Source organism: Monodon monoceros, unplaced genomic scaffold (genome assembly GCF_005190385.1).
Source record: "Monodon monoceros isolate NGI ecotype Baffin Bay Population unplaced genomic scaffold, NGI_Narwhal_1 Super_Scaffold_2, whole genome shotgun sequence".
NCBI classification, from domain to species: Eukaryota; Metazoa; Chordata; class Mammalia; order Artiodactyla; family Monodontidae; genus Monodon; species Monodon monoceros.
Genome location: NW_021703776.1, coordinates 65,502,780 through 65,527,757, shown reverse-complemented (window position 1 = coordinate 65,527,757; position 24,978 = coordinate 65,502,780). Strand labels below are relative to the sequence as shown.

Sequence of the window (24,978 nt, the reverse complement as noted above, 5' to 3'; positions counted from 1 at the left end):
CATAGCACAGGGAGATCAGCTCTGTGCTTTGTGATCACCTAGAGGGTTGGGATAGGGAGGGTGGGAGGGAGATGCAAGAGGGAGGGATATGAGGATATATGTGTACGTATATCTGATTCACTTTGTTATACAGCAGAAACTAACGCAACATTGTAAAGCAATTATACTCCAATAACGATGTTAAAAAAAATGTCATTGTGATAGGCTGAATATCGACTCTCCCAAAATGTTAACATCCTAATCCCTGAAACCTTTGACTTTATTACTTAACATGGCAGAAGGGAGTTTGCCCATGTGATTGATAATTCTGAAATAGGAGATTATCCTGGATTATATGGGTAGGTACAAGAGAGTAGTAAGAGGTATGAGGACGGAAGCAAGAGGTTGGAATGATGCAAAGAAAGAACCACAAGCAGGTGTCCTCTACAAGCTGAAAAAAGCAAAGAAATGATTCTCCCCTCAGAGTCTCCAGAAAAATCAGCCATGCCAATACCCTGACTTTAGTTTATGGACTTCTGACCTCCGGACTGTATGAGAAAAAATTTACATTGTCTTAGCTACTAAGTTTGTGGTTGGAAACTAATACAGCTATGGTATGATTTGAAAACATAAAGTTAGGAGGTAATGTTGAATTAAATGAAGTATAATGGAAATGAATCATTGATGATGTTGATAACATTTTTATGTTAGACAGGAACATCTTCTCCTCAGTCTTTGTTTTCATGGAGAAGACTTTTATCTAACACATCCCCTCGCTTCTGACCTTTTAATCACTCAGGCCCTGGTGATATAGAACGATGTCTCTGTTTACTTTGAAAAGAATATCTGGGCATGCTCAATCCAGTTCTGCCATTCTTGAAAAAGAGCTTCCTGTAGGGACAAGCATGTTCTGCTCTTCTTTCTCTTTCCTTGGGAAGGCTGGCCCAGGTGGTACTGCTATAACAGGTAGGGTGAGTCTACTAATTCTGGGGTACATTTAGCAGACCAATTTATCTTTCAAACTAAACTGCATTCTCCAACCTTTCTCTATAACTAATAAGGTGATATTTTCTTGTTTCTTTTCTTTTTCTAAAATTCCCAATTATTCACAACCTGGGTAGGAAAAGAGAGGTGCAATTTTGGGGGGAGTCTCAAATTCTCCACTGCTAATATCTACAGAGTACATACCATGTCCCAGGCACTGTAGAGAGCATTTTACATATCTCATTTCATCCTCACAAAGACTTTATGAAGCAAGTACTGATCTTAGCTGCATTTTATAGCTAATAAAACCAAGGCACAGGGCTTCCCTGGTGGCGCAGTGGTTGAGAGTCCGCCTGCCAATACAGGGGACACGGGTTCGTGCCCCGGTCCGGGAAGATCCCACATGCCGCAGAGCGGCTGGGCCCGTGAGCCATGGCCGCTGAGCCTGCGCTCCACAACGGGAGAGGCCACAACAGTGAGAGGCCCGCGTACCGCAAAAAAAAAAAAAAAAACAAAAAACCAAGGCACAGAGAGGTAAGTAACTCGCTCAAGGTCTCACAACTTCGAAGTGACAATGTTGTGATTCATGTCCAGGTCTTTCTCACTTCAAAGCCCAGGCTTTTGAACACTCTGCATATTGCCCTTCCTCCCGGAGGACATGAGGTTGGAACTGAACACTAATGACAATTCCTAAAGAGAGCTGTCTTCTTGGTATCAGTCTTGGTTTGATTTCTTTCTAAGAAGTTTCTAAGAAACTTCTTTCTAGATATAAAGCTCAAATTGAGGGACTTCCCTGGCGGTCCAGTGGTAAAGAATCCACCTTACAATGCAGACGACCCAAGTTCGATCTCTGGTCAGGGAACTAAGATCTCACATGCTGCAGGGCAACTAAGCCTGTGCGCCACAACTACTGAGCTCACATGCCTCAACTTGAGAGCCTGCGTGCCACAAACTACAGAGCCCACGCGCTCTGGAGCCCGCGTGCCACAACTAGAGAAGAGAAAACCCACACGCCACAACTAGAGAGAAGCCCATGCACCACAATGAAGAGCCTGAGTGCCGCAACAGAAGATCCTGCATGCCTCAACGAAGATCCCGTGTGCCGCAACTAAGACCCGACGCAGCCAAAAAAATAAATAAAACAAGTAAATAAATAATAAGTCTTTAAAAAAAAAAAAAGAACTTCATTAAATAAAAGCCCAAATTGAAAAAAACAAATAGAAACTATAGACACAGTAGCTTTATTCTATATACTTATTTAAATGCTATTAATCATCTGGGTCACTTATAACTTGCTTTCACATGAACACAGCCTAGACTTGATTACAAAAATAAAATCTCTTTGAAAGGATTTCATCATTTAAATTACAGTCACCCAGAAAACCTTTAATCTTCCATGTCATGGAACTATCCCCACTCAATCAGAAGCTGCCTAAGGGGTAATCTCAAACACTGATGCCTATGGCTGAAAATTAAGAAAGCAGACTTTCATCTCATTTGACCAGTTTTATTTCACTTTTGATTCCACCTCCTTCCCCTTCTCTTATCCTGCAGGCAGTGGACCATATATTTCTTACTTCATAGAGGATTTAATAGGTAGTCACAATTCTATAGCTGGATATCCCACAAAGCAATATTCTCCATGATGAATTCCAGCCATTTTTGACCCTCATCCTTCCTTTGAGAGCCATATCAACCATACTGATAAGACCTCGTATTACCATCTCAAGAGTATAAAAAGGTTAAGACAATTGCTGTCTCAGCAAGATGCTGAGCTTTTGATTCATGTTTTTATAACAACAAGGCTGGATTACTACAATTTGTTGTTGGTATTCCTCCCAGAATGCTCACTGCTATGACTTGACTTTGTATAGAGGATTCGGCAGTCAGGGTGTTCAACAACAAATACAGAAATGCCTGCACATACCCTATCAGTACCACAAACACTATGTTGAAATAAAAAACTGGTTTGAAAAAGTGTAGGTACAGGTCCTTGCTTTTAACACAATGAAACAGTGAACCTTTTCCTCCCAGAAACAAGGCTTTCATGTATAACCATGGTGTAGAACTGACTGTGGCTCAAGAGGTCTAAGCTACTTTATAAGAATGTCATACTTCACTTGACTTGAGGCTCTGATCAGAAATCTGGGGACAATCTCTCTTTTCAAAAGCCAATTCCCACTTGCTAGCACACTTAGTTATATCTTACCAGAAGACACTTTCATTTAAAAAAAGTAATGTGGAGAATACAACACTCTATAATCTGCATTAATACCTTAGAGAAACTCAAATCACACAATGTACCAGTATATAAGTCTGACTGAGGAGTATTTCTTATTTATACTTGTAATTTCTGGATGAAGTCTCCTTCCATCTACTAGACCAGTACTTATCAAAGTATGCTCCTGGAACCACCTACCTCAAGATCACCTGGAGTGTTCATTAAGAACACAAATTCCAGGGGTTTACTCTTAGAGTTATAATCTCTAGGGAATTTTTTAAACAAGCTTCCCAAGTGATCTTAATATATGCTAAAATTTGAGAACCTCCGTACTAGACACTGTAAACCCTGGGAGTGAATATTCACAAGTCTCATTCAGAACCTAGCATGCTGCCTGACCCTGGTAGGTAGTCATGGTTCTGTCAATGATGTATGAATAAATGAACAGTTGATGAATCTGTATGGGGATTCACAAAGTCTAAGGCAGTGCGCCTCTCTGCTCTTGTGATCTGCTCAGCACTTTTTTTTTTTTTTTGGCTCAGCACTTCTGACAGGGGTTTAGATGCCACAGGTAGAGTTGCGAGATTGAGCAAAAAACAGAACACCCACCCAGTTAAATCTGAGTTTCAAAAAACAACAAATAATTTTCAATATAAGTATTTCCCATGCAATACTTGGCAACTCTAGCCTTAGACTACATAGCCCTAGACTGACCCAATGTCTTCCCTTGGCTGATGTCCCCTCCCAACCACAAAGGGAACACACACACTTGTACAGAGGATCTCCGCATGGAAGCCAGAATGCCTTCCTGTATACCTCCAGGAGAGCTGTCAGCTTTACCCCTGAGGAGCAGGGTGAGATTTTTCCTCCCAGTCTCGCTGCCACTGCCTGGACAAGGCCTTATCCAAGGGTGAGGCTCTTGTTTCTCTGATCATCTGATAGCTCATCTATTAAAAAAGAAGTGAAAATGTTCCCTTGTACAAGTTGCTATGCTGATAATGTAACATGCATAAAGCTTAACAATGGTGCTTATTTTCTCACCTTCACTCTCTTCAGAGCTGTATCACCTTCACTTTCAACATTAACAGAGTACTATCACCATTATCAACTCATATACACATGTGCACACATGCACAAGCAAGTGTGCATACGCCCTCCCTTGCACGCACACACACACGAGCATGCACACACACTTTTTTGGAGTTCTACTTATGCTCCAGGTAGGAGATCGGCACAACATAGCATGGGGGTCAAGAAAGAGAGGACTCTGAATCAACGCATTCAGATTCCATCTTTGCCATATATGTTTTCTGTGTGACTTTGGCTAGTTATCTAACCTCTTCAAACTTGAGTTTTTTCATTCGTAATATGGAAATAATAATACCTGATTTACAGGGTTGTTGTAAACATCAAGTACATTCATACAAGCAATCACTTAGAACAGTGCCTGTACATGTTCAATAAGTATTAGCTATTAGATATTGTTATTTTATTATCATCATCATCACTGTATCCAATCCCGATATGTTCTTAAAACTCAGTGACCTCACAGGACCAACAATTACTTCCCCAAGTAATCCCTCTGACTTAGGACTAGAAAGACCCCCAAACGCCCATGTTTTATTCTCATTAGGAGCTGGGAAAATAGTTAAGTTATACTTCAGTAAACTGATTTCCATTCTCTGGAAATTTTTAAAGCATTCATGCTACTGAGACCATTTTTTTTGAATTTTATTTATTTATTTTTACAGCAGGTTCTTATCAGTTATCTATTTTATACATATTAGTGTATATATGTCAATCCCAATCTCCCAATTCATCCCACCACCACCACGCCCCGCCACTTTCCCCCCTTGGTGTCTATACATTTGAGACGATTTTTTAATTGACCTAAATAACCACAAATAGAGAACTAGCTTAGAGTTCTTGTGATTCTACATTTATTTTGGTAACTAGTTGTTTGGATGAAAAAGCTTGTCCTTAGAAATTGTCTAAAGATCAAAATATGTAACCCATTACATTTTAAACATCTAAACACAGAAGATCACAACATGTCCATACTTAGAAAATTGTGACTCTCGCTGTCGTTACTAATCAAAAATTTTGTAAGAAATATGTCTGACTCTTCCTCATTGCCCAACACTATCTCACCCAATGCCTTTTAGTTAGAATATTAACATGATAGGCATTTATTTACAAATTGATCCATCTATTTAATAGGTATTCATCAACTGCCTCTATGTGTGAGGTGCTTTGCTATAGCAGTGAACAAGACAAATAACCCTGCTCTCATGGAGCTTACATTCTATGGGAGAAAGGGGGAAAAAAAGGAAAACATATAGTATGTCATTTGGTGAAAAATTTGTGGGGAAAAAATTAAGCAAGGATGGGGCTAGGAAGTGCAGTGAGTGCTGCCCTTCTTACTTAGAGTTGTCTGGGAAGACCTCACTGATATTTGTACAGAAACCCGGGAGGGGTAATGGAATGAGTTCTACAGATACCTAGGCAGAAGGGACAGCAATGCAAAGACTTCAAGGCAGGACAGCACCTGATGTGTTTCGTTAAGATAAACAGACCAGTGTGGCTGAGGTGGAGAGAACATGGGAGGGGGTAGTAAATGGTGTCAGAGAGAAGCAAGATGATGAAGGGCATTGTAAGCAATTATATGGACTTTTGCATTTACTCAACTGAAATGGAACACCATTGGAGGATTGTGAGCAGAGGAATAACGGGATCTGGTTTATCTTTTAGAAGGTTCATATTGCCTGCTGTATAGAGAATGACAGTGATGGGGCAGGTATCATAAAAGTCAGGGGACCTAGTAACGGTAATTGCAATTATCCAGGAGAGAGATGATGGCGGCTAGGATGATAGCAATGAAGGTAGTGAGAGCTGGTTGGATTCTGGATATATTTTGAAGGTACAAAAGAACATGGTTTGTGCCTTCCAAAAATCTAAGCATGCCCATCAGAGGAGTAACCCAAACAAATGGAAATGTATTAGAACTTTCTTTAAAAAATTTAAATTTTGAATCAACAATGATGTTCAAAGGTAGGGAGTTGAGAAGCTGCCTCTGGGGTAATGGAAGAGAGATTAGAAAGACAGCAAATGATATGGAGAAAGAGGAAGACATTGTAGGTTTCTGTGGAGGTAAAATGAAAAGAGTAGATAAGAAAAAGTGTAGAATTTACTGTTAAATACATCATCCACCTTGACTATTCTCAAATTAAGCCTGAAAAATACTGCATACCTTTGAGTACCTTGTGAGAACAAAATACTAGTTTATGTGTACTATCTTAAGCTGTATTTATAAAAGTAAAATGGTCCCTTTTCCCCTAGCAAAGGTGAAATTCTTTGTAGAATGGAGTACCCAGCTCTGGATCAGTACTGTAAATCAGCAGACCAGGTGTGTTTCCTGAGAAACCCCACAGGTGAACAACCACCACTCTCCTCATGCCTGCTGCATCCCCTTGAATGTTCAAGAAACCTGAGTTATCTATGAATTTAGCCTTATCTGGTAATACCTTGACTCAAACATAATGCTCTCCAAGAACCAAGAAAACCACAAACCTGTACAGGAAATGGATTTAGAAGTGAAAGGCAAAAGGGCCAGAAGAAACCAAAACAAGCCTTGAGAAGACAGATAGGCAGAGAGCAAAGATTAGGTTCAGGGACTTTTAAGTTTCCTCAGAGTAGATGTTCTCTGGGTCAAAAATCATGAAAGGTTCAGAGAAACACAAAGCTAATTAAAGGCTTAGAAATTGAGTTTTAAAATATTGTAAGAATACTGAAAAAAATTAACCTGAAGGTAAAAAATATTTGATAGGAATGGGCTTTTTAAATAAACATACCAAAATTTGGATTCACTACTAACACCATGTCCACTGAGAACTCATCAGACAAAAGTTACAACCCAAGCAAAGCTGGCATCACCTTGCCTGAGTTTAACACTCTGTGTCCCAGAGTGATAATTCCAAAAGTCTCTGCAGGAAATATAAATAGTTATGGGCAAATTCATGTAGTCATTATGATGGTACCCTCATGGTGGCTATCCCACTGACTTCTGATACAGAACTGCTCTCTGTATCAGGTGTGGTGGGTGGGGTGTTCTATGATCTCATCTGGAAGGGAATGCACTGACAGCCAATCAAAATTCTTATTAAAGGGGACTTCCTTGGCAGTCCAGTGGTAAAGACTGCGCTTCCACTGCAGGGGCACGGGTTCAATCTCTGGCTGGGGAACTAAGATCCTGCATTCCACACCACGCAGCCAGAAAAAAAAAAAAAAACAGAAACAATTCTTATTAAAAAAAATTATCTTCAAAAGTGGAAAAAATTTGGCTAAAAATAGTTATTAAAAGCAATCAACTCAAACTACCAAAAAATATTGATTTGTCTTGAATGTCTATTTATATTAACATGAATGAAGGAGTATCCTACAGGTAAGGCCATGCCTGCCACGGGACCTATCATGGAAATAGACTGAGTTTCTCTATAAAAATTCACTTGTGACAAAGACTGCGACAGATCACGAAAATGTGTGTAATTATATTTTGTCGGCTTCTTAACTTCTACTAAGTATTTTGCTGTTAGTATGCTCATATGCTCTTATTCTTTAGTGTAATAAATCTTCATTCTATTGATATGTTTCTATTCTTTGTATTGTTATAAATATATTTAGGGGCAAGGGTGTTATGAATTCACTTGATGATATATGTAACAGGGTTAATTAACACAATTTCAGTCACAAGGTAAAACCATGAAATGAAAGTATTAAAAATCATTGTAATAATAACAATTACATTTTTTCAGTCCTTAGGTGTGTCACACATTTTACACATATGCTTAATCTCATGACAACCTCGCTGATATGTATCATCATCTTCATTTTTCATATAGGAAATCTTATTCACATAAATTTAATTTCTGGAAGGAAACAGGGCCAGGAAGTAATAATGCTGATATTTGAAAGGACATCGATTTGAGTTCAAAACTGCTGGGCTTTCTACTATACCACATCATGTTTTTAGTAGCATTTATTCAGTTTGCTTGCTAAATTTGTGCTTAAATCATTTTTGTTTAGTTGATGACATTTAAGAATATTAAAAACTGAAATTTTAGTTTGTTTTATTGCCTATTTTAATTTATTCTTACAAAATCAATGTGTATGGGCAGCATTTTAAAATGATACTTTGGAACTTTTACATCTATGGCATTTCACTACAAATACCATTTTAAAACCTGTTCGAATTTGAGTATAAGGGCTGTATCGGTTGTGAATTCTATTCTACAAAATAAATGAACATAGGGTTCATTTTGCAGTGAGACTTGAAAGAATGAGAATTAAGAACATCAGCTCCAACAAAAAACCATGACTTGCCAGGCTTTTAGAGAAGGCTGCTTGGGTAGCCAAAGCAGGAAGATCACTTACACAAGGGAGGTCATGGAGGACAACAGTGCTACTCAAAATCTGACCTCCTCCTGTTACCTATGGACATTCCTAGAGTCAATTTAAGCTTATGAAAATATCAGAATTGATTTAAAATCCAAAAACACATGTTAACTTCTTGTATAGAGTAAAACCTCTATCAAACAAAATATTTCTCTTTGAAGATTAGGCTGCAAATTCCCGTCCCTCTGAAAACAAATAAAGCAAAACAAACTCAATAAACTTCAGAGAGGCTGGTTTACTTCTGAATTACTTAGATTAATCAAGCCATATAGACCTCATGCTGAGGGCAATTTTTAGCCAAAACCCTAGGGTTATCTACCAGGCTACCGCTGTATTGATTCAGCCTTTCTGCTGTAATGAGTAGAGTGAGAAATTCTGTATGTGAGCTAAACTGTTTAGGAATCAAAAGGCTTTCCTTATGAATCTTACTACCATTTTGCTGGGACTCTTACCCATATCCTCTCCAGCTGTTCAGGGAGACACAAATGGGCCACTAGGAATATTGTCAGTTACAATGAGGGAGAAAAAGGCAGGAACTGGCTTGTATTGCTTGTTCCTGAAAGCCTTAATTTCAGTGGTGATCAGTATGTGTTTTAAAAAAAAGTATTTTTTAATATGCCTAAAGCATTATATTTATATTCACCTTCTTAAGCTGGTTTTAAAAACAAAACAAAACAAAGCACTCAAGAAAAATATGAATGCAGCAACACTTTAAAAAGAACACTTTCATTTCATGGTTGATTCTTTTCTGTCGCAAAGACAATGAAATACATGACAATGCTTCTGTCTTTTCCTCTTCTACACTAAGCACACCGACATATCCATTCAGACACTTTATAAACCACACTTGTGAATACTGACCAACCACAAAATCAAAACCTATAAAGGCTACATCTGATCAGAATATTTTTGTTGCAATTTTCTCCTCAGCAAACAGAAATGTGACTTAAAGTACCTCCTGAAAAAATACTGGCTATTATAACTGAGGTATTCCTAGTTAATTTTAATTTAAATACTACTTTTCCAGGATTCAGATGATGTCATCAGGATCTGGTTTCTCTGAGTTGAGAAGTATACAGGATTTTAAATCAAGCCAGCATTCTATGCCCAACTCTACTGTATCTTGGAAATATTAGGGAAATCGTAAGTTCTGTGAATTTCAATTTGCTTATTTAAAAAAGGGAATAAGGGGCTTCCCTGGTGGCGCAGTGGTTGAGAGTCCACCTGCCGACGCAAGGGGCACGGGTTCGTGCCCCGGTCCGGGAAGATCCCACATGCCGCAGAGGGGCTGGGCCCGTGAGCCATGGCCGCTGAGCCTGCGTGTCTGGAGCCCGTGCTCCGCAACGGAAGAGGCCGCAACAGTGAGAGGCCCATGTACCGAAAAAAAAAAAGGGGGGGGAATAATAATAGCCCTTTGAAGTAGGATCAAATGAGAGTGTAGAGGAAAGTGCTGCTGCTAAAACTCTAAGGTATCATACAATCATTAGCGAGAAAAGCAAATGACTTTCCTCTTAATAGAGCGTGTTAAAGAAATTCCAGTTTGGGGAGTTAAGAGAGTTCGTGAAGGAGATGAAAGTGGGGACACAGGGAGAAATGTTTAGAAGAGTAGTTAAGGAGCATGTCAGTAAAGGCCAGAAAACACTAGGAATCTGGAGCATAGCATGGCAAGGGAAGTGGGAGCACCAGAAAGAGCCATCATGGGAGAGCTTACAATATGTCCTTCCCTTTGCATAGCTGCTTGTCATGAACTAAACTACCTAGTGATGGTATAGTTAACATGACCATCTCAACAAGCAGCTGCTAAAACATTCTCTGAAACTCAAAGGCCCTTTTCTATAGTCTAAGCCTTGGACAACGCTCTCTTTTCAGTCAACAAAGGAAATCAATTGAAGTTAAAATGTCTATTTTTGTGTAAAATAGAAAATAGCATCCTAGAACTAGCACCTAGCTGGCAAGGAAAGAAATAAGGTGCTGGCAGATTTGTGTGCCTTCTTTCTTTGAGTAAATGGGTATTGAAAACTAGCTAGTATGTGGTTAGCAATGAGCATATAAAGATAAATAAAACATTGGTATTCTTCCCTCAAGCCCAAGACTTTAGTCTAATCATGAAAAAACATCAGACAAACCCAAATTGAGGGATAGTCTACACAAAATAATTGAGCAGTACCCCTCAAAACTGTCCAAAACAAAACAAAAAGACTGAGAAACTGTCGCATCTCAGGGATAACTAAGGAAACACCATATAACTAAATGCAATGTCATATCCTAGATGGGATCCTGGAACAAAAAAGGGTGGTAGTGTAAAAACTAGGGAAATCCAAATAAAGACTACAGTTTAGTTAATAGTAATATACCTGTGCTCATTTCTTAGTTTTGACAAATATGTCATGGTAATTTAAGACATGAATATTAGAGGAAACTGGGTGAGGAGTTGAATTGGTTTCCTAGGGCTGCCATAACAAATTACTCTTATAAGGACACTTGTTGTTGGATTTAGGGCCCACCTACATCCAGGATGGTCTCTCAAGATCTGTAGCTTATTTATATCTGCAAAGATCTTATTTCCAAGTAAGGCCCCATTCATAAGTACCAAGGCTAGGACCTGGATATATTTTTGAGGCTACTGTGCAACCCACTACAGGGGTATATGGGAAATCTCTGTGCAGCCTTTGCAACTTTTCTGTAAATATAAAATTATTCCAGCATAAAAGGTTTATTCACAAAGGGGAGGGGGCAGTGGTTAAGTGGAATCAGTATAATGGAGGTGAAATCTTACATACTAAAAAATATACTTCCTCAGAGACAAAAGGAAAGATGGGAAGAAGAGGACTGAAAACATGTTTATAGGCATTTAGGCAAGATGTTAAGATTGTTCATGGCAGAAGAATCCCATTCCCTCTAAATATGAGGTAGGAGCTTTATAAGTAAAAAAAAGGGGGGAGAGACAGAGAGTGAACAAGTTTGGAGATACATAGTAAGGCCTCTGAGGAGAGCTATGCAGTTTCCAAAAGTAGAAAAGAGTGATGCTCAGAACCAGAGCACTAAGCAGTCCTGGGATCCAGCTGAAGTCATAAACCATGACTAAGCAAAGGTGTCAGGCCAGTTAGTTCATTTGCTCTAGCAGCCCTCAGCAGTTTGGGCACAGTAGCCGATAAAGAGGGTGGAGTGATTGATCCACAGAGGGCACTGGCCAATGGGTACAGTGACAGGTATGTTGGTGAGGAACAAACTGAAATATTTGACCTTGAGATCCAGGCTAAGTGGGAAAGGGAGTAAAGACTGTGAGAATCTTTTTCCCAATGTTTTCTTCTAGGAGTTTTACAGTTTCAGGTCTTATTTTTAAATCTCTGATCCATTTCGAGTTAATTTTTGTGAATGGTATAAGGTAGGGGTTCAGTTTCATTCTTCTGCATGTGGGCATCCAACTTTCCCAACACCACATATTAAAGAGACCATCCTTTACCCATTGTGTGTTTTGGGAACCCTTTCAAAACTTAGTTGACTATATATGTGAGGGTTTCTATCTAGGCTTTCGATCCTGTTCGACTGATCTATGTGCCTGTTTTTATGCCAGTACCATACTGTTCTGAGGAAAATCTGTAAGTGGTAGAGCAGGTCTTTTTAAACTGGTATGTGCGTATGAAGCACCTGGGGACCTTGTTAAATTGTGGAGTAAACTTGGGGAGGGGCTCCCAAGTGAAGCCAATGCCACTGCTGTTCTACCAAACTCATTATGAGTAGCCAGAGAACCTAGAGATCTTGAGGATGTCAAAATGCAGATACGAAAGGCACGGAACCGTGGCAAGAAACAAAGCTGTGGGAATTCAAGGATTCAGTTTTCTGAAATAGATCAGTGTTAGAGGATGACGGGGCCCAGGGAGTTGTCCTGGTCATGAGTGGTGGAAATCAAGTGGCAGTAAGTGTTGTTTGAAGAGTGTTTGGAGTGTTTGGTGGGTCCTCCCTATAGACATTTAAATCACATAGAATGAGGGCAGTTTGAGTCCAGAGGAACACTGACAGCCAAGTATTAAATTCTTTAATGCCTTTGAAGAGGAAAGACCTAGAGACTACTGAAAGGTCATATAACCCAGGGAATGTGAAGGGCAGATAGGCTTCTGTTCACGTTTTGGAAGTAAAACTCTGGAAAATACTGACCCTAGTTTCTGAGACACAGGGAAGTGAAAGAATGAGCAGTCCCAATCAAAGTTTTGGAGGGAAGCTTTTCAAATAAGCTTCACTAATGACTGAGACTTACTAATAAATTCCAGTTAAGTAAGAAGATGGTAGACAAAATCAATGAAAAGGCTCAAGGTTATCAGGAAAACTGAGGGTGCAGCGTATAAAATTTGGAGGGAGGTCAATGGTGGAAGGTAGGGGTGAGATGGAGAGAAAGAGAAGAAACCTTGTCTTGTGTCACTTGCCCTTCTGATGAGGACTTGGAAAAGTCAGGATGAGAGAGGTAGAGTCAAGAGCTAGATAGGAGGGCCATAAATAAAGTCAATATATTCTCAGGACTCAGGAGAAATCCCTAATAAAAAAACTACTTCTCTCCATAACACACAATCCCTAGTTCTGCACTTTATGTAAACAAGAAACAGTAAGAGTGCTTCTCTGACAATCTTTCGGTTCTAAGGAAGATAGTATCTGTTCAGCAGCAATGGATTGAGGACTTTACAGGAGTAAGATTATCAGATTTACTTTAAATTCTGAAATATAAAAAGGTGGCTTTTTTACCTCCTACTGTTGACTCTCATGGAAATCATGCTTATCATAGGTTTTGGGGCCCTGTGGCGACTGACAGGAGTGCTAACAGTGGATGTAATCCAGAATGGCAGATTAGAGATGAGACCTTTAAAGCTGTCCTGCATTCTAATTAGCTGATAGTCAGGAAAGATGTAAGCTTCAGACATTACACTGTCACTTCAGGCAAGGACAAAAGTCATCTAATTTATATTAACATGAGAAAAGTTTAAATCTGTCCATTTAATATGGGAGAGTTTAGGCAAACTTTCATTAGCTTCTTGGGCGGATAAATGAAAGTCTGAAAGACTGTAAAAGTCATATCATTTATTCTATAAATTAACAAAGACTGAAAATCATCTCACGGTAAATCACCCCTTTTATCAGCAAAAATACCTCTGTACTGGAGCAAATGTCAGAATATTTTATTATCATCTTTAAAATCTTGTTATTTTTAAAGCCATTTACATTTTGTCTCCATAAATTAACATTTGGAGAAAATACTTCAGTGAGGAGTTGTGAAATCTGGAGATAATATGGAAAATATTTGTATCCTTAAATATACTTAAAAATACATACTTGTTTTTAGTATTTTATTCTCCCTAAGTCTTTGGATTAAAGTTTATAGTTTTAAACTCTTCAATCTAGTCCCCTTTAACTTTATTATACTCTTGCCTACAGTGATTTAAAGACGTAAGATCAAGACTTTGATTTAATTCTTAAGATAATTCTTATAGTGTGTTTTCTTTTTAAATTACAGCGCTTTCACCCTGTTTATGGGTTAGAGTACAGAAGGCTTCTACAGAATTAAGGATACATTTACGTTCTATAGAATTTCAGTGATGGGTCTGGGAAAAAGGCAAATCAACAATTGCTATACCTGTTGAAAAGGACTAAGTGACAACTTGTTTGCTAACCAGATATATGTCCAGAGCTTGGACTTGTTTACTTAAAGCAGATGTTGACCTTTATTGCATCCCAGAAAGTGTACCACGTATCTTTTTTTACAAAGTATATGACACGATTCTTATTGTTAAGGAGTCTACAGCTTAACTGAACAGAGCATATAGGGATTATAAAGATAATCATCAAAGCAGCATATGATTAAATGTCGACACTAATATCATTTCCTTTACTAAACATTTAGACTAGGTTTTCTTAAAATAGCTTATCTCTAGAATATTACTAAATACTTTGCCATTTAGAAAATCCCAATTCATTCTAGAGTAAGTTCTTTAGGCTTACTACTGTTTTGTCAATGTCTTAGTCTTGAGTCATTTCTTTCAGTGTCTGGCACATAATAGGGACACAACAAATGACTGAATGAATGGATGAGTGACTAAATCAAAGAATATTGAGAGAAAATGCAAAATATATAACATTTCTCAGATATTTCTTCTTTATCTGAAAACATGAGACAATTTTGTTTAAATATACATTAAGTTAAACCTAAGTTTTCATCACTGTTTCTCAAAACAAAGTCAGGCATTAAGTCCAACTAAAGTATCTTGGAAATTTTCCTTCAGAAGCAGTAACATCTGCTCCATCTATTGATATTATTTGTTCTACCTAAACAAACGTCTATAGAGTGATGTCAGAATGATTTTTCTCAGTAATGTCATCTTGGATGTATGCCTTCCTCACATTCATTTATTATTTAATTTTTTACAGTAACTATTTTCAAGAAACCTGAAGCACACTTGTAGTGTCCTACATCAACTGATGAGTGACATTAGTCCCTAATATTTCCCTCCTCTGGGCCAAGCTTGCTCTTTAATCTCCCCCTTGTTCTCGAAGGATGTTGCTCTCTTCCTTGACAATCTCCTTCAAATAACAATGCCATGTTCTGAGTCAATCCTCACTATAAAGATCTGTTTCTCTTAATGTTATTTCTGATAATTTAGGATTATTTTTAAATCTTTTTTTCACTTTAACATGGCTTTTAATAGTCTTGATATTGTAGAGTAATAGGAATAAATTATGAAAAAATGTAATGATCCTATCTAGTAATATTTTTATTGCTGTTTTTCTCCCATCCACTTGTCCTCACTTTAAAGCCTGGGTAACTATGCCATCTCTTTCTATGCCTGCTAGAAGGCAGCTACAAAAGTAAATTCTAAGGAACAACTAAAAAAAGTGGTAACAAAAGGCATAATAAATATTAATAAGCCTGAAAAATATTCAACCGACAGCCTATCATTATTCTTTACATCAAAAGAAAACACAGGAACTAAGCCTCAGAAGCAAATATGAAGGGAAGAAAATAATAATATAACAGAACTTAGAAATTAGATGAAACATCAGAAGGCTGAAAGGGGTTCAAGGAGAAAAGTCAGAATATCCAGAAGGAAATAAAAGAAATAAGTATGACAAGAGTAATAAATGCTACAGTATGAGGCAACTGGTAGCTATACTCACACAGAATTAACATTATCTAATAATATGTTCTTTTGTTTAAAAAGTAATTCCTTCCAGCTTCACTTTTTCAATTAAATGCATGAAGTAGTTCTAATGTGAATGAACTTAATAACTAGTTATTCATGTGGTCATTCATCAGAAATAAAACATCCTTAGTGGTCAAAGAATGCAACTGACTTCTAGAAAATGTCATTCCTTGATGACCCCAATAGATGATGCACTCCATGAGGATTTCATAAAGTTCTAGTTTCCTTCCCATTACAGGTTTCAATTATTTCATATTTTTCATCATTACTTAAGATTTCAGGCAAGATCTAAAAAAGTAAGTCATACATAAAATGTTTTCAGAAAGAATGAGAAAGATACTACATAATTTGTTATTGGTGTATTGTCTACTTCACTCCAAAAGGTACACAGAGTAAGCTCTACAAGGCAAAAACTGTCTTCTTTGATTCACTCCTGTATTCCTATTACCAGAAACAGTGCTTGGTACACCGGCGTTGAAAGCATGCAAATTAAAGTTGGATGCCTTCACAAAGATATTCATAAAACTGGTTCACTAATTAGGTATGTCTTTAGCAACATTTTTCGTATTTCCTAGCACTCATTAATCAGTATTTAAGGAATAGCATAGTCATAAAATGAACAGTAAATTCATATAAGGAATATTATATTCAAGTATATTCACATAACATATATTAACATGAAGAAAACAATTTCTCTGAAAACTGAGAATTAGTGACAGAAATTAATTTGACAGGTTATAGATTAGAAATTTTAAAATGTGGCAAATTTGCCAATTCATAGCTCATATTATAGAGTTCACAGCTTGAAAACATGGAGAAATGCAGGGAGTTTTCTACCTAATAAGCAATGAAAAAATTTTACAGAATCAGACAAAAAATTACAATAAGTGAACTGATATTCTACAAAATAAAAATGAAAAAGACAACTTTAACAAAGTAAATCTAATATACAGTATTTAATTGGGCATAATTTGAAAGCATTCCTAGATCTAGGAAACCTGCATAAAAATGAAAGGACTACCTGAAAATGGAATACCAGTTACACAAAGGAAGGCAGTAAAGCTGCAGGACTGTGAAACAACCAGGACATGCAAAGCTCCCTTAGGACAAGAGATGTTTCAAAAGAAAACAACAACAAAGAATGTGGGATAAAGGTCAAGTTATAGAAGAAGCCTAATGAAGAGTAGTGGATGATCAGTTCCTGTCCGATGAGCGGACAAATAAGGGACAAATAAGTAACTGAACACATGTGTGTTTTAGCTGTTTTAAATAACTATACATTTAACGAAAAATATGTTTTGCTCTACAGAAATGGTTCTCAAAGTGAGGTAGTATAAGAAGTGTAAGGTCCAAGAAATCCACAAGTCTGGGTGATTTTCTCTGAGAAGATAGTTTTGTAATACATCCACATCTATAAAGTTTGTCCATGATAAGAAATAACTATTTTCTTAAAACATGACATGAAAATTATTATTGTGATGAACAAGCAAGCTGAGGATGTGTAAAATATTTTTCACACTTCTTTTGCACTGTTAATGTAATACACAAACAACTTTGAAAAGTCACAAGGTAAAGATAGGAGAAAGTTAAAATAAAATAAACTTATCATTAAATGTTAAATAAATACCCCCTTGCGGGGGAAAAAAAGGAGGTAATAGACAAGGGCTAAGAACAGAAAAAAAACAGAAAGAGGAAGGAAAGGAGGAAAGGGAGCAGAGGGAAGGAGGGGGGGGGGGAGGAAGCCAACTAGACTGCCTTAGTGCTCTCCTCAGCTCGACTAAACCTTAGATAGGTTTCTTCCTGACCTCCTTTTCTTACAGCATTTACTTTAGAAAACTTTTCATTGTAAATTCTTTCCCTGCCCCACTGAAATGTATGTAAATACATTGAAAAGGCTCTTAATGGTTTTAAATGCAGGGATCTCTTTCTCAAGGGCCTGGGAGCCATCTCTTTGAAGTGTAAACATCAGGGGGGAAACAGTGCCCCATCTTCCTGTTTCTGTGGGAAAGTAGGAGACTAACCATAGTGTGCCAAACTTGCTCCAAGTTTTAAAACTGCCTCCTGTCACAAAGGCACAGAAAGTTTACTTTTCCTTTGGGTAAAGCCCAATTAACAAACACAGATGGCCTGTGTTCTCCCACTCACCTCAGTGTTTAAAAACCCTCACACCCTTTGCTTTTAGTGGAGCTGAGCTAAGACTGAGTTCTGGTCTCTCTCCCCTATTGCAACAGCCTTGAATAAAGTCTTCCTTCCCTGTTTAAATTTGCCACTTTTTAAAAAATGGAAAGAAAGCAAAATCTCTTGACAGAAGAGAGAAGAGAGATCAATAATTATTCGTTTTAAAACATGACAAATGAGAGTTTTTTCAGTTTCAGTAGATACTGAAACACTAACCCATCAAGGATGTTAAACCACCGCAAAATGGATGCATCTCCAAGCATGAATCATTTATCAAGAACTCAGGCGGCTACAGGGTAGGCTCAGCTAAGAGGCATTTGGGGACCAAAGAGGTGCTAGCTGATTGTGAGGAGGAAGAAACCAGGACAGAAAAGAATAGGTAGTGGATTTGAAAGCCACCAACCCAGGTGTAGCACTGGCTACTGAAGATGACTCTTGGTCTGATGTTCAACATGCCAGTGCTAGGTAGACTCACAGTTGATTCAGACAGGCACTGCAGTCCAAGCCAACAAATGGAGTATTGCAACAGAAATTCAGAGCACATGTTGGTTGAAGTTGAGCAGATTCCAAGAGTACCTTCAGTAGTCAGGGAACAGAGAGCTGAGTGGATTCTTCCTGTCAGAAGGACATGGCAAGGACTCAGGGAAGACCTAGCCAGAGAAACAGAAGCCAAAGACCAATCAGGTGAACTGAACAATTCCATGGGGGAAAAACTGCAACTCACTGGACATATATGTACCCATGGCTTGCAGCAGGCATCCTTGGTATTTGATTCTGTCAACAAGACTAATTCTGCATTCCAAAGGTTACTGGGCAGAGACTGTAAACACATCTAATAATCATCATGGTCTTAGATGTTGGGAAGTAGTGATGGGAAATGATGACTGGTCAATGAAATGGACTAAGCCTTCAGGTGGAGAGAACAGAGGTTAGCATATGAAAGGAATGGGCAAGACTGGACAACTAAACTGTCTTCATCCTTGTTCCAAGGTGCTGGGCATTGTATTTTTAAGCTTCTTAAGAACTTCTGAAAACTCCTGCTACTTTTCTCTCCAGGGGCAAGCATAGATATTTATTTAAGGGTGTGATACAGAGAACGTTTTCATCAACTCACAAAATGTGAACCTTTCCCAGGGAGCAAAACAGCATACTCCTATTGTCTTTCTTTTCTAAGTGCCAGAGGGGAATAGCTTTTAATAAATACTTTTACACTGCACTTCAGTCGAATTGCTATCGTGTGAAGACAGGCCTGAGGAGAATAACACATTGCCAAATTCCCTCCAGAGAGTGCAAAATAATACTGTAGGTTCTGGCAGGGAAATAAAATGGAAATCTGATTACTTTGTTTTATTCTATATGGAGATAATGTGTGAGCACATTTAAATACATAATTCAACATATTTCTGCTGTGGCCCTAGATGATGATTTAATGTCAGCCTAGCACTAACCTTGTAACATGAGAGTTGCATTTAGAGCTGACAACTAAAAAAGAAAGTTGATAAAATTACACTTTATTTTATTTTCTGCAGAGCTAAGCAGACCTGTTTATTCCATTCCTAATGCCAGCTACTGCCATAAGTTTGAAGAAACTAAACCTACCCAGAGAAGGCCATACATATTAATACAGCTGAAAGAATTGTCTGCTTACCATATTGGAATAGATTCAATGAAGAAATAAAAAATAAATAAAATGTGGAGATCATTTTCATGGGTCAAATTATAGTAAGCGATTTAAAGTCCAAGTAGATTTCTAATAAATTACCTTTTAATTATATGAAATCCACCATTGTATTAGGGATAAGTAAACGGCTACTTTTGAAAGAATACAGAATGGAATATTCAGTGTAGAAGATAATTTGCAAAAATGGTTAAGAGTGTAGAGGCCACTAGTAAGATAGTAAGTAGAGAATATTAATATTCTTCAGTAATATTGTGGAAGAGTTGAAATATATTACGGTGGGAAATAGTTGTAATGATAATAATTTTAAGATGATTATTTTAAAAATTGAGTTTCTTCCATTTTATGTATTTTACTTACCTCTGTGGCAACAAGCATAGGGTAGCCAGAAAGTTAAGACACTGACTGTTTTTAATTCTAACGCTAATTTTCAGGCCACACATATAGCAGATGATGCATTATTAGGAGATGTCCAGAATGCTGTGAACATGGTGAGATGAAATGTTTCATAATGCCCATGTAAAGTTCAGGTTACACTGCAATATTCACATCTGAAAAGCAGTACACTTTCAAAGGTCAGTTTATAACTCCTGCTTTTGTGACTTAAGGCCTAGAAGACAATTGTATCTCCTCGCACAATGGAAGGAAATAAAAAATAGAAATTTTAAGGGTTCCACATAATGTTCTTACTTCCTAACTTGAATGATTTTTTGCAGAGAAATTTTTGTAAAGAAATAAATGAATTAAGAACTAATATAATGAATGATATGGGAAAAGAAACCCGTTTTACTAGATGCTTAGTGGGTTATGAATGACAAGGGTATATTCTCATTTATTGCCAAATTTCTGCTATCTTCTAACCACAAATAAAACAGAGCGTCAGTCTTAAAGTAAGTTATCTTTGACATAATCAACTTTTGATTTCCAAAACACTTCTTTTGCTGATTACATTATTTCAATTGGCTTACAGTGTAGATTTTAGCAGTGTTTGTCTATTTATGTTTAGTTAATAAATTATAGCCTATCTCATTTTTTTTTTTTAATGGTATTTAGGGGCTTCCCTGGTGGCGCAGTGGTTGAGAGTCCGCCTGCCGATGCAGGGGACACGGGTTCGTGCCCCGGTCCAGGAAGATCCCACATGCCGTGGAGCGGCTGGGCCCGTGAGCCATGGCCGCTAAGCCTGCGTGTCCGGAGCCTGTGCTCCGCAACGGGAGAGGCCACAACAGTGAGAGGCCCGCGTACCGCAAAAAAAAAAAAAAAAAATGGTATCTGAAGCAACTGTCTCCAGCTTTGTCGGGGCTGTAGGGTTTTATTTGAATTCCTTTAATTCCAACCTGTAATATATAAAAGTATCTGCCTTAATTGCTACTGTTGCTACTTCTGTGTCTACAACTCTGCTACCACTGTTTTCCATGTTGCTTCTACCTTTGCTTCTTTATAATTACACAGATTGCATTGAATTGTACAAGGGGTTTGGAAATGCCTGTGTCTACTTGGGACATTCTAGGATTATTTCATCTGCTATATTTGGTGCAGAGTGATTTGCCTCTAAGAGCAGGGGACTTCATGGTGCCCACATGGTGAGGCTACACTGATCTCTTACGTTACTTTGGGTTCTCTTTTCAAGGTCAAGGCCTCTTCTCAGTCCCCTCAGACTGATAGGTATGTCCTCTAAGGGTCCTCACCAATCACACTTTATAAATGAATATCATTGTTTTCACTGGTCACTTCTACCCTTCTCCAAAGGACTCTAGCTTTATCATTCGTGATTTCAGCTGTCACCCTTTCTTGATGGCCACTCTGGCTCTGGAGAAAATTTCCACACTAAACACTCTGTACCCACCTTGTGGTCTCTTATGATCCTCAGGTCTCATTAGGGTCCCTTTAGCTTCTTACTTCTCCCAATGAGAGACACATTTTGAAATTTGGAGCCTATAAGTGCCTAATATACAAAAACTGCTATTCACATGCAAACAGCTGCCATATTGTTCCACAACTCTTCTCGGTGTTTTCAACCTGCTCTTCTTTTATATGGGTTTGCTCTCAGAATGAGCCTAGATGATGATGAACAATATGCCTAACCCAGTGGTCTCATTTGCCACAGCTTTGAAGATTGCCATTGTATCTCTACATGGCATCTCTGCATTGCCTGCCATTCCCTGAAATCTGTGTACCAGCTGTGGGAGAACTGATCCAGTGGCCTGTTTAACACCACTGGAGTCTATCTGGACTCACATGTACCCAACATCTCCAAGCGTCTAAGATTCTGAAAGAGTTAAAAATAAGGCCAGTTACAATTCACAAAGTATAGCTAGCCAATAAACATAGGCCCAACATCTCTTATAAAAAGAAATGTAAATTAAAATGCTTTAACTCTCAGATTTCTTTAAAAATTAAAATATTCAATAATATTCAGTCACTTTCATTTATACTTGTTAGAAGAATTGGTGAAAACTTTTAAGAAGGCAATGTGGAAATATCTGTCTCTGTAAATTGTGACAATGCTGTCAGTTTCTTCAACTAAAAATGGAAATAATAACACTTATTTATAATGTAAGTATATTGTATACTTAGCGTTAGACAAATATACGTATACAAGCATATGCATAAGCATATACAAAGTAATTAGAATTGTCTGACACAAAAAAACTCTACACAAGTGTTAGCCATCATTATTATTATTATCAACATTTAAAATAAGCAGACCTATGACTGAGCAACTTCACTTAAGGAATTTATCCCAGAAAGAGGCAGATTCTGGCCTCTTTGTAAGGCCAGAAGCTTATGCAATTTGGAAAGCCCTCTTTATGAAAAAGCACAGCAGTATGAATTAAAAATTAGTTACAAAAGTGAATACCTATAATGAGAAAAGAAATTAAACCAAATTATAGGTGTCTTAGAAATCAGGTCCCTTCTTTTTTTTAAAAACCTTCCTTAGGCAAATTACCAGAAATGCTCATATAGAAATGCTTTCTGTTTGCATCCTGATGTCCCCTTGCACCAAAAATCCTCCACAACTCTCAGCAGTCAAAAAGCCATGCAAGTGAGGTGTCCTGAAGCTTCTGCTTCATTATATTCACAGGAAATCCACCTCTGCCAAGAAAAATGCTCATGTGTGTATAAGGTTATCATTAAAAGTTGTACTACTTAAAGACATATATGTTTATACACGCTTTAAATTTTGTAGAAGTATAGATACAAATAAAAAGTTGTTTACTACAGCATAGCTTATACTAGCATACAAAGAAAAAATTAAAGTCTACCAGTAGGAAGCAAAGCATGATGGCTAAAAGAGTGAATTCTGCAGTCAGAGGGACTCAGGTTAAATCAAGGCTCCACTACTCATTGTTGTTTGACCTTAGGTAAGTTACTTAACCTCTCTATTCTTATGTTTCATTATCTGTAAAACAGGGATAACAAGAGTCTCTATGTTATTATGGAAAGTCAATGAATTGATATTTATAAAGTGCTTGGAACAGTGCTTGGCACATGGTAGGTGCTATTTAAATATGAAATAAATATAAATCTACTTGGAAACTAATTAAATAAGTCCAGGGCTTCCCTGGTGGTGCAGTGGTTGAGAGTCCGCCTGCTGATGCAGGGGACACGGGTTTGTGCCCTGGTCCGGGAGGATCGCACATGCCGTGGAGCAGCTGGGCCCGTGAGCCATGGCCGCTGAGCCTGCGCGTCCGGAGCCTGTGCTCCGCAACGGGAGAGGCCACAATAGTGAGAGGCCCACGTACCGCCAAAAAAATAAATAAATAAAAATAAAAGAAAAAACAATAAGTCCATACATCTATACAATAGAATGCTATACAGAAAAGTAAAGATAAATTTATATTAAAATTAAATAATGATATTGAAAGCTGTTGCATAAAAAAGGGAAATTGTGAAACAACAAAATTCAATGTGACATCAAGGATGTGGGGAGAGAAAGTGAGGCTTGCCTTTACACTACTTATAGGCAGGGTAGTTCAGTATCATACTATTTAGAGATATTATTTGTGTTTAACTGAGGAAAACTATGTAAACAATTCATTACAGTACACTGCTCATACTCATGGAAGTTTAAAAGCAAACAGTCCCACAATTTTTTGACCTTCCTCCCATAGAGAAATGAGGTCTATTTCCTCCTCTTTGAATCTGGGCTCTGTCTCTGTTCCATCAATAGAACAGGATGAGAGTGGCACTACCCAGTTTCCAGACTCAAGTTATGAGAAACTGGCCGTTTCTACTTTCTGGCGTTGGGATACTCATTCTTGAACCCAGCTTCTGCTCTGAGGAAGCCGAAGCCACATGAAGAGTCCATCTACAGGTGTTCTGGCTGATAGTCCAGCTGAGGCCCACACAACAACCAGCATCAACTACCTAACGTGTGAGCTAATATGCCTCTTGTTGATATCAGCCCCAGCCTTCCAGTCTGTTCGGCTGAGGTCCTAGACCTCATGGAGCAAACATAAGCCACCAATACTTTGCTCTGTCCAAACTCCTGTCCCCAGAGGTTTTGAACATTAGAAACTGGCTCTTTGATGACATTAAGATCTGTGCTGATTGTTACACTATAGACAGAAAACAGGCAATAGGTAACTAGAATAATGTGTTTATATTTTTTTCTCATGATCTATTTTGTATGCTCTCAGCCAGTGACAGTATCTTCTTAGCCAACTACACTATATACTTCCAACTAGTGAGTACCCAGAGTACAAATGGAGTCAGTGAGGTCTATGGCATAAATTGGGTGACGTCTGTATCTTCCACTATTTGCTGTGTGATGGTCTATCTTGCTGCCATTTGTCTATGGATTAGCAAATAAATTAAATCCACCTTCACTGAAGGTTTGTTAGTAACAGCACTAGACCTGCCGCAAAGGGAAAAGTTCTCACTGCTGCTTAAAATGCAAGTTTTGGGGATGCACGTAGGGCTTTTGAGAGAATAGTAAAAGAAATCAAGGGAAATTTCACACAGTAATTGAGAACTAATGCAAATGCTCTGACATCATGAAGGACATGTTAAACATCACTGTAATCTGGAAACGATTGGGCAAGAGCTGCATGAAATCATTGGAAAGCTGAAAGAAACCTTGGCCAAAGGCATGACCTGAGTCTAGGAAATTAAATGAACATGGAAAAGTCATTGCCTCTGCATGGTGCATAAAGTGTGCCTCCATGTGGAAGGTGCCCTACACTGTGTTTGTGTTGATTCTTTCCAGGAACCCTACCCCACTATCAAACGGTGCATGGTTCTGAGAGCACTAGCGTGTGTGTGTGTGTGTGTGTGTGTGTGTGTGTGTGTGTGTGTGTGTG

General features: G+C 38.1%; 1 protein-coding gene across 1 annotated transcript in view; it reads right to left on the bottom strand.

The window, feature by feature from the left end:
- Window positions 1–4,102: 4,102 nt before the first annotated feature.
- DNAJB9 (DnaJ heat shock protein family (Hsp40) member B9) overlaps window positions 4,103–24,978 on the bottom strand; it is a 244,903-nt gene continuing 224,027 nt past the window's right edge. The window contains exon 5 of the mRNA XM_029233618.1: window positions 4,103–4,131. Coding sequence (XP_029089451.1) covers window position 4,131 — 1 coding nt within the window. The 3' untranslated portion in view covers window positions 4,103–4,130. The remainder of the gene's footprint in view (window positions 4,132–24,978) is intronic.